We start from the raw sequence: 9,944 nt of genomic DNA on the forward strand, positions 1-9,944 counted from the left end.
AACGGGGCCTGGACTGGCTCGAGCTAATGGGTTCATCTTCGCCGCCTAAATAGCATTAGAAGCTTTGCTGTTAGTGGTGCTGCTGCTGCTGCTGCTGCTGCTTCTGGTCGCTGGTCGTGTGGCCAAATGGGATCATCGTCGGTAGGTGAATGAGATCCTCTTTTCAAATTATCGGCTAGCACTGAGCAACGGTGAGCAATCTACAGAACGAGAAGGATCCCTCTGCTGATCTGCTGCTCTGTGTCCTGGGATCACAAGCCTTTCTACCACGTCTTTATCGTTGCTCTACTCTTCTTCTGCTGCTGCTGCTGCTGCACGGTTTACAGGTTGAAGAAAAGTTTTTAAATATTTTGATCTCATTAAAATTAAAGAGCCCAGCTTTGCATGTCCTTTCCAGCAAGGTACAAGGCCAGTAGAATGTCTCTTTGCTTCTCACTCGTTCACTCGCTCGTCATAACCTACCGAAGGGATTAGTCTGTTTGTTCTTCATTAAGTTCTTAAGGATAATTCCTTTAACCTCAATTCCAACAGCCAGGCAGCCAGGCCAGATTAAAAGGCGATCGATTGAGATCGGCACCCTAGGCCCAGCAAACCGACCAGACTCGAGGTAGAAACTCGTATTTATTATTTTAAGCGCGAGCGTGAACAGAACTCCGAAGTCCGGAGCCGCTCTTCAAAAGTGCTTTTCTGTGAGCGAACAGAAAAGGGCAAGTGAAAAAGGGGCAACCCGGGTAGAACCGGAGGGTTTCTTAAGGTTTCTAAGACTTGCTGGTATGCTGATAAGGTCGGGCCTAGTCTTGAAGACGAAATGAAGCGAAGATTAGACGCTGAGGTGAGGAGCCGAGGAGCAGGCAAGTGTAAAGCCAATAGGTCAGACCTCTTGGTTGCAAAGTGCATTTGTACTCGCCCGAGTTGAGGTCTCGGTGCTTGATCCAGGTTGAGGTGGTTAGAAGTTGTCCCGATCGTCCGCTGATCGTTTTGAATGGGCATCTGATTAGAAGAATGATTGATATGCATCTAAAGTGGTGTCTTATGATTCATCAGCTTCTATTTGCGTTACTTTGTGCTGCTGCTTTCATTGAATTTCCTTCATTCATGGATTCAGTCCGTTTCAAAAACCTCCCTTAACTGGCTGTATCTCATTTGTTCCTGGAATCATTCTAGAAGACTGGTCGGTAAACAAATAATAATCACCAAGCAAACCTAAGGTCAGCTGATAAAGCGAAACGCATCAGGCATCATCCCTTTATCAAGTGATTCTCTTTGGGGTTTTCCGCCAAAACAAATGTTTCCCTCATAGATTACACGTAAACAATCAAAACTGTAATTTATTTCTATAAAACTCGTTACCAGGCAGGAGATTAAAATTTCGTCAACCCAAACGTGCCTCTACCACATATCGATCTCGTTCGTGAAATCTTCGTTCTGGAACGTATCGAGATCGGTGATCGGCTGATCCGGCAGTCCCTGAGCCATCTTGAGGATCTTCAGTTTGTCAATGATGGTAGCCACCTCAACTCCAATGCCACCGTTTATCACGTAGAACGCATCCACCATCGTTCGGTTCCAGTTCACGGACGGAAGCGCACTTGTTAGCCAGTTGGTCGCGAACTCAAACAGTTCAGCCGCATTGTAACGCGTCGGTGTTTCGGCGATCAAGTGCAGTTGCTTCGTTTGGTTCTGGCTAGCATTGCACTCCTGGTTCACCTCGAGAAGGATGTCCTCGAGCAGCTTGATCTCATCGCGCAACGCCTTATCGCTGGCGTCACCAATACGCGGTTCCGTCGTGGCGCTATTACAAGCGATGGCCTCCCCGTTGACGCTGCCCAGCAGAATGCGACTCTCTGTTGGGATGGAAGTGTGTGAGAAAGGTACAGATGAGACACAGTAATGGCCACCGCAAGTCACAAAACCTACCTGAAACGTAGAACTCATTGCTGCACGAAATGCGAGGCTCACTGTTGGTTTTCTTCAAGATCGCACGGTACGTGACACGATCACGGCCACGGATGATTGCGTTCTCGGCGCGCAGAATAAACTTTCCATACGAAACCTCCGTGGTGTTGAGGCAAATGTCGCAAACCGGACGGACCACTTCCTCCGAGGAGGATGATGTCGTTTCTGGTGCTGCGTTCTGGTCTTTGTTGATGTAGATTTCGATTCCGAACAGCTCGAGATCGGTGCGGTAGGGATACCACACCATCACGCCCTTCGGATGGTAGATCTCGATGTTCACACCCTTCGGACGGTGGCGGTGGCTTTTGGAGCTTTTCCTTTTCGCCTCCGTGTGGTCCAACAGGCAGCCTACCAGCACCAGCAGCGTAAGAGCGGTGGCTAGAAGGATTGATTGCTTACGGTTCTACATCTTGTCTGATTGAACGTTGAACACTAACTAACGCTCGGGGTGATAGGAGGCAATCATCTCGCAGCTCTCGCGAAGCCAATCACAATCAGGAAGCTGTGTGTTGGTGGCTGCCAATTGCTGATAAGGGAAGGAGAAGTGTACGTGTTTCAGTTGCGTTTCAAAGTCTACCAACGGCTGGCAGTAGTTGTGTGAATCTCGTAGAACATTTTAAATTAAGGTGCAAGCGTCAATGTGGTCATTATCGCCTCAGGCGTTAGCTATCGCCTCAACGGCAGAAGCCCCTTCAAAATCCAATTCGTGTATTCCATCCCTGTCTCACCCTCTGGAATGAGCGAGAAACCAGAAACTCGTTCGTAAAAGTTCTCGTGCAGTTTACCCATCAACAGATGGCGCTAGTGTCGTAGTTGTACGCAACTTAACGAAACTATTGCACGCAGCTGTTTGTGCTTTCTCGTTCACTCTTTAGCGCGAGTGCGAGATGGAAGATACTTACAGAGGGCTATGGTACATTTTGTTTTATTAACAAATAGTTTTTACATTTTTCCGCGAATGCTGATTCCTTCCAGAATATTGGGTAAAATTTTTGGGTCAATCGAAGCAAAACTGACAAAGAAATAAATTTTTGAAAATCCGTGTTTCATTCAAGGTTCTAAGTAGCCCGCTACTTAGAAGCGCGTTTCCCAAAACCAACATTTTCAAAGTCAGTGCCCATCGTACCGTAAAAACTACTGAAAATAAATAGACATTTACACGTCCATTTACAGAAAAGAACGCGCTGGACATCAACTGTTCTTTATTAAATTTGAGTTTGTTTCAGAAACTCCTCTTCTTTTCGATTGTTCAATAAATTCGATATGTCTGCTCCTCTGAAAAGCCATCGCCAGAGGCTTCTTCGTCTGCGTCTAGATCGAAATCTAAAATGTTATGGACCACTTCACTATCTCTGATTAAGCGCAGCAGTTTCCTCTTTGCAACCATCGATTTCAGCTCAATGACCAATGAGTTTTCAGAGCGATAAACCTGCTGGATTTCATCGGTCCAATCCATCCCCGGGTACGCCGCTTCCAGTTTGCTCGCAGCAAACTGTTCCATCTGACTCCTGTTCATCGGTTTGCTTGGTCCAGTCATCACGATCATACGGGAAACGCCATTACAGTGATGGCTAGCATCGTTTATTAATTCCTCAAGAAGCACCTTATCGCTCGCTACCGGCTGCTGTTCCGCTGAGTTGGAAAGAATCGCTCCAGAACAAGTGGATGTCGTCTTTATTGATGGATCGTATTTGATACGATGCTCTATAAGATGTGTATCAAAATGTGTATAAAAGTCATGTAATTACGCCCAAAAAGATTACTTACCTGCCACATGAAACGAGCACTGGTATTGTCGGATCGATCCACTACGATAGTAATATGAAAGCGTGTATTGGAAGCGATCTCCTGCACGTATTACGGCCGACGGATAAAAAATCGGTTCCGCAGCCGTTGAATTAACACAAATATCACAGATTCCGCTTCGCTCTGGCACACGATTGATGTACGCTTCAATTCCGTATGCCATCGCAATTGATTTCGAGGATGGCTGCAGAACTCGCAGTCCTTGTGGTACAAGGATTTCAATTTGCCTATTCGACCAACGACACGCTTTTCGGTTTTTCAATTTCCATTGTTTACCAGACACTGAGAGAACAAGCACAAGGAAAGCAAACAGAATTTGAAGCTTCATCCTCAATCTAAACCGTGTTCTTCCAACGAGACGATGATCAACACTGAAGCGCAGCTGAAGGGAATTTGCTAATCGGATTTTCCAATGTTTTCGCTGCGAAGCCTGCGTGATAAGGAAGCGACCCGTGGGTCACTGGGTGGCAGTGATGACCACTACCACATGGAACACATTGTTTACTACAAGCACTACTGCAAGATAGGAACACAGCTACATTTTCATGATTTTCATACATAATATTTTACATAATTTAAGGCACCGCGATTCATGCTATATCGTACTCTCGAATGTCATGATACGAAGGTGCCACACTATCATAATCCTGAATATCCTTGGCCTCATCAATGGATTTGACAATCCGTAGCAGCTTCTTCTTGGCAATCATCGATTTCAGCTCAAAGACGAGTCCTTCCTCGGTTTTATAGATCAGCTTGAACGCATTGCCCCAATCAAGTCCCGGTACCAGTGAGTTCAATCGTGAACGAACATACTGTTCCATCTGTTTCTGTGTGCGAACGGTGTTTGAATCCGCCATGACGAGCATATTCGTCTGCTCCCTGCATTGGCCAATCGACTCATTCAGGATCTCTTCCAACAGGGTTTTATCGCTTTGGGAGAGTTTTGTTGTCTGTGCAACCGGCGTCGGGCAATAGCTCGGTGTAATCGAGGTCTCGTACTTTAAACGATCCTCTATTATTTTAAAAAAATCAAAAGAAAATCGAAATCAATATTCTATCACAACCACAACCACACAGAGTGTTACTCACGCGCCACATAAAACGAGCAACGGTACTGCCGTGTCACTCCCGCACGATAATGGTTGGTGATGGTGTATCGAAGATGATCCTTAGCACGGATTATGGCCATTGGATGAAACAGTTCGATGGTTGTACCATCCCGTGTGGCAACCGTGGAATTAACACAAACATCACAAGGCACCATTTCACCTCCAATCATCTTCTGCTGCTGCTGCTGCTCCCGATCGATGTACACTTCAATCCCAAATGACACCAGCGACGGTGAGCATGGTTGAGTTATCCTCAATCCCCGTGGACGCAATATTTCCAGTCGTTTATTGAGCCAATGGCAAATCTCTCGGCTACTGCCACGTCGATTACCAGTGCCGAAGCCACCGGCAATGATCGCTAATATGCAGCAAAATAAGTAAATCTTCTTCATTTTACGCGAGGTGTGCACGGTGCTGTCGCGAGATCGATTGAAACTGAAAACCGATCTACCTCGTGGTTGGTTCGGACGTCGCTCGCTCGTCGTCCGATTGTTGCATGAAATTAGATTGATAAGGATTTAAGCGAACCCACAATTGACGTAGCATAGAATCTTCTTCATTTTACGCGAGGTGTGCACGGTGCTGTCGCGAGATCGATTGAAACTGAAAACCGATCTACCTCGTGGTTGGTTCGGACGTCGCTCGCTCGTCGTCCGATTGTTGCATGAAATTAGATTGATAAGGATTTAAGTGAACCCACAATTGACGTAGCATAGAAGCAGATAACGAATCGGGCGGGAACGACTGTTTAGGAACGAAGGTTTCTCTTTTAACTTCATGGTGAGGAAAAGGTTTAGAAGTGACTTCGAGCGTAAGATGTTTATTTCACTGTATATAAATGCACCGCGGTGTGCACACTCGGCCCTTGCAGCGGACGCGCGTAGCTCGTCCGAAAGCTGCGATCGAAAAGGGAAGAGAGATTCCCAGCTCGCTATGATGTGTAAGGCGCGTTGCTAGGCAACGCGCAAGGTATGCTGAGAATCCTGAGAAACGCAATAGAATGTTGTGGCCAAGGTTGCCACAACTGTTTTACCGGGGAAATCCCAGTGGTGTGATATTTACAACAGTAAGTCAACCATCCAGTTGCTATTTTCTTAATCGTTTGTGTTTGTTTTATTCCCTTTTTTCAGTTTGTTACACTACTACGGTTTGTTTCTTTTCTTCCTTTTTTTTGTTGCAGATTTTTAAATCATTTTCATTCAGTTCCGATTTCCTTATCGTTTCACCCCCTGTCTGTGTGCCGCCGTTGTCTACCATCACCCCACGTCCTCTCTTCTCGTTGCTGACTACTTGCTTGATTTGCGGGTTCGCTACTAATTCGAATATTTCATGGCCAGTTCCCCAGAGTTTGCGTTCTTTTCGATTTACCTCCCAGAACTTCCACTCCGCTCGTCGCTTTGCTGCTAAATTGATAATGATTTGTTATTATTGTGTTTCACGCGGTTTCAAGGGAATCTCTGCTTGTGCTCATTTTGGGCCAGAGAAGAAGGACGAAAGAGAGATAGTGAGAGACACACAGGCGATCGTGGTGTGTCCTTCCGCACATAAAATCACTACAAAACGCACACGCAGAACGCAACGCCGTGTTTTGAAAACGAAGCAATCAGTGATTAAACATAAAACACCAACAGAAGAGTATCACGTTTCCGTCTTGGAGGAGGAGGATTTTACATAAATTCGTTCAGTGTGTGGAGTGTGCGGCAAAAGGGGACGAGATCGTATTTCCTGTTCCTGGACACGGCACGAAACACGAAAAGAAGGGCTTTAAAAGCTCCAGCCAGCCGCTCCCCGAGGATCCCTTCCTTTTCACCTGCAGCACGGTATCGTATGCTTATCCTTAAATTGTTAAGTTTACTTTGTGTGAGAGAAGTTCCATCCACCCACCCACCCACTCACTTCCCTTTTCCTTTCTCTACTTCTGTTTGCGTGACTGGGGCGAGTTTTATGTGTCAGAGAGATAGATAGAGAGAGAGAGAGAGATTGGTATTTCCGTTTTTATTCTTTTGAAAAACTACAAAAATTCCTTTCAAAATGCTTGCTCTTTCGTTTTTTTTTGTTAATCTTTTTTGTTCTTGTTCACGCACACACCATGACGACCTATTTACAGCCTGCTTCGCTCCTACTTCTCTTTGACGTTGCGGTTTTGCTTTCCAATGAAAGATCCCGGCTGCCACCATGGCCCCCGGTGCAAAACAGACAGAGCCACTAACTTCGCCACAATTGCACCTTTGCACAATGGACTGTGATTTGCTGCTGCTGGATCATTTGTGACCACAAAAACCAAATAAATGATAATCCAATATGTATAATATATCTATATATCATGTATATATATATGTATATGCGCGTGTGTGTGAGTGTGTATAATATATACGCTCAGTGTATACTTCACTAACAGAAGAAGTTCGCCAAATTTCCTACCCCCCGCGCTTTCTCTGCCTTCTTTGATCTTTTCCTTCTCTCTTGGGGCTGCTGCTGTTCCACGCTGCGGTTCCTTCGTTAGCAAATGTGTGCGATTGAGTGAGTGTTTTCCATTTTTCATTCGAATTTGATTAACAGTTTTTCAGCGCAAGTCGATTGCGCGGCCTGCTGAGCTGAGAGACAGACGGGGCACGTTCCACACACGCGAAACTGCACAACTTGCAATAATTAATTGTTTGTTCGCTACTTAGAATTACCTTACGCAAGAATCCTAGGGCATAATGATGTCGTCGTCATCGTGTATAGATAGGAGTGCGCTTTTCCTGGCGCCTCCATTACAAATGTCTCTCTCTCGATCTCTCTCTCTCTCTCTCTCTCTCTCTCTCTCTCTCTCTCTCTCTCTCTCCCTCTCGATCTCTCTCTCCCTCTCTATCATTACTTTACCTCAGTATGCCATGCTTTATTTCAATGTTTCCATTATGCTGGTGCGCTATCCTCCTTTGCTACCACGGATCGGATAACAAACACTTTTCAAACTTTGTCCAGCATTTGTGTGCATGTTATTTCCCTAGCAATTATACTGTTACTAGTATGTTTGTGTTTGTCGTTTTCTCCCTCTTTTCTATCCTCTTACTTACATCATACAAATTTGTAAAATCACCTCGAGCGGAGGGCGCTTTGCAAAGAAACATCTGCGAACTGCACCGCAGCATCATCCAATTCAAACACCTCCTCTCTCTCTCCCGCTCGACCTCCTCATTGGCACTCTCTATTTGTCTTCCTTTTTCGTTCCCTTCCAATGCCAATCTTGAAGCCTGTGTGGTCCAATACACGCTCGTCGCCAGTGTCCGGTCTGGATATGAAATGATCTCATCAAATGGCGGGCGAAGGACGATCCGAACCGTTGGTGAGCGGTCTATTAGTTAGTTCGAGTAGCTAGTTGTATTTTATTGTAGTTGTTTGCTGCATCTGCTCGCGATATTATGCCGATAAAATGGATTGACTACCATACTTTTGTATATCGTACGCGAGCCTCCTCTTTACGAAACGTGAACTCGACATTTAAAAACGCAATATTATCGGCGGAACGGCGAATGGTGATCTCTAGCACAAAACCATATCTTTTCGATAAACGGTTCGCCTACGTGTGGTACGGTTGCTGAGCTGCCCACGACGGTCTCGATCTGAATCGCCTTCCGGGCAGTTAATGTGTGTTCAATGGCCATTCGGACCACCTTTTGTATTTGATGATTCGGGCTCGGTATGTATGTAACGAACGTGCAACAGTATTACGCCAAAAAAAACACAACGATAATAATGTTCTACTAATTAACTCGCGCGCACGCACACATACGCCGTTTGTGTGATGCGTTTCCGGCGGAGAGAGCTCCTGTTGCTGCTGCTGCTCCTGATGGGTGGTTCTACTGCTGGTGTTTCTTCGTACACGGCACGGGCAGTTCTTATGGCTTGTTGTTAGAGGGAATCGGGTTCTTGGGCCGTGCGCTCCTCACGATCGCTTATTGTTTATCTCCCAACTCCCTCCCCCCCAAAACTCCAGGCCAACAGTACGAATCGGCGAACACAATTTGTTTTGTTTGTTGGTTTTGTTTTTTTCGATACGATTTGTCCTAAAGAGATGCCGAACGTTGTGGCCTGGGTGGAGTAAAAGGAGGGGCGGAGGAGTTCGCAGCAGCGTGGACAGTGGCGGAAGGGGGTTTGTTTTCCACCCCATTGGTGATGGTGATCGCGATCATGGAGTCTAGGCAGACACTGAGACTGAGTTCTTTGTGGTTGTTATGCTATTGATGTCGCTGTTATTGTTGGGTGATCATGGCAGAATCGATCGGTCTACGGTTCTACAAACAAAACGGGCATTTCGTATAGCCTAAAACGCGCTAAAAACGGATAACATGTCGATGGCTTGCTTGCTCGGTTCGCTCCTTTCCAGCTTTCCTTGCCGTCCAACCAACCATTTCTGCTTCATTTCTTTGTTCCACTGCTGCATTTTGATCTTGCATTTATCTCTCTCTCGCTCGGTATATTCATGTTTTCTTTGGTAGTCTCTCTGCCGTTCGGTCGCTTCTTCTGCCTAACCCCCCGTCACTCCTTCCCTTGCCAGATGTGCGTATCTGTATGTATGGTGTCCCTGAGAAGAGCTAGAGCCCCCCGAAAAAGATCAGTTCTATGATTCCCTTCTTATGTCGTGCCTTCCACACTCCGGTCACATTTCCTTCCTTCTTTCTTCTTCACGAGAGACCAAGTTAAAACCCATCAACGCATCAGGCGTACCTTAGGTTTTTCTTCCCTAAAGTACTACCATGAGAAAAAAAAGGGGGAGTGAGTTACGTAGAGAAAACGATGTTCAAACTTAATACGCATTTGCTAACGATTAAAATCACAAAATTGCTTTGAAAACTGTTATGTTAAAAGTAGTATTATAAAACGAAAACGAAACACACACTCACACACATAGTAAGTCAAATTAATGAATTATGAGCGCAGCTCGCGATCGCAATCGTACGATCGAACAAATACGGGGAGAGAGAGAGAAGCACGCGAGGGCACGTCCACCTTCAGCAGAAAGTAGATTCCCACGCGTGCCCGCGTTCAACGCAAGACTCTTGTACTTTATCTGGCCCATCCAACGAT

The 9,944-nt window shown here is 45.8% G+C and overlaps 4 protein-coding genes across 6 annotated transcripts in view; all 4 read right to left on the reverse strand.

Moving 5' to 3' along the window:
- Positions 1 to 1,301: 1,301 nt before the first annotated feature.
- Positions 1,302 to 2,398, reverse strand: LOC126569939 (uncharacterized). Its single transcript, XM_050227360.1, has 2 exons — positions 1,918 to 2,398; positions 1,302 to 1,844 (listed from the first exon to the last, which is right to left on the reverse strand). The coding sequence occupies exons 1-2, from the start codon at positions 2,201 to 2,203 to the stop codon at positions 1,390 to 1,392; spliced, it is 741 nt and encodes a 246-aa protein (XP_050083317.1). The 5' UTR covers positions 2,204 to 2,398; the 3' UTR covers positions 1,302 to 1,389.
- A 720-nt stretch (positions 2,399 to 3,118) lies between these two features.
- On the reverse strand, positions 3,119 to 4,202 carry LOC126569938 (uncharacterized). Its single transcript, XM_050227359.1, has 2 exons — positions 3,724 to 4,202; positions 3,119 to 3,660 (listed from the first exon to the last, which is right to left on the reverse strand). Exons 1-2 carry the CDS (start codon positions 4,088 to 4,090, stop codon positions 3,206 to 3,208), a joined length of 822 nt encoding a protein of 273 aa, XP_050083316.1. The 5' UTR covers positions 4,091 to 4,202; the 3' UTR covers positions 3,119 to 3,205.
- A 134-nt stretch (positions 4,203 to 4,336) lies between these two features.
- Positions 4,337 to 5,290, reverse strand: LOC126569937 (uncharacterized). Its single transcript, XM_050227358.1, has 2 exons — positions 4,855 to 5,290; positions 4,337 to 4,777 (listed from the first exon to the last, which is right to left on the reverse strand). The coding sequence occupies exons 1-2, from the start codon at positions 5,264 to 5,266 to the stop codon at positions 4,353 to 4,355; spliced, it is 837 nt and encodes a 278-aa protein (XP_050083315.1). The 5' UTR covers positions 5,267 to 5,290; the 3' UTR covers positions 4,337 to 4,352.
- A 667-nt stretch (positions 5,291 to 5,957) lies between these two features.
- The window catches only part of LOC126569934 (ecdysone-induced protein 74EF), a 44,513-nt gene continuing 40,526 nt past the window's right edge, over positions 5,958 to 9,944 (reverse strand). For all 3 annotated transcript variants that reach the window (XM_050227352.1, XM_050227353.1, XM_050227354.1), the window contains one exon: positions 5,958 to 9,944. This exon is cut by the window's right edge and continues 423 nt beyond it. The gene's annotated coding sequence lies outside the window, so the exon portion shown is untranslated.

The sequence above is a fragment of the Anopheles aquasalis genome, chromosome 2 (assembly GCF_943734665.1).
Source record: "Anopheles aquasalis chromosome 2, idAnoAquaMG_Q_19, whole genome shotgun sequence".
Classification (NCBI taxonomy): Eukaryota; Metazoa; Arthropoda; class Insecta; order Diptera; family Culicidae; genus Anopheles; species Anopheles aquasalis.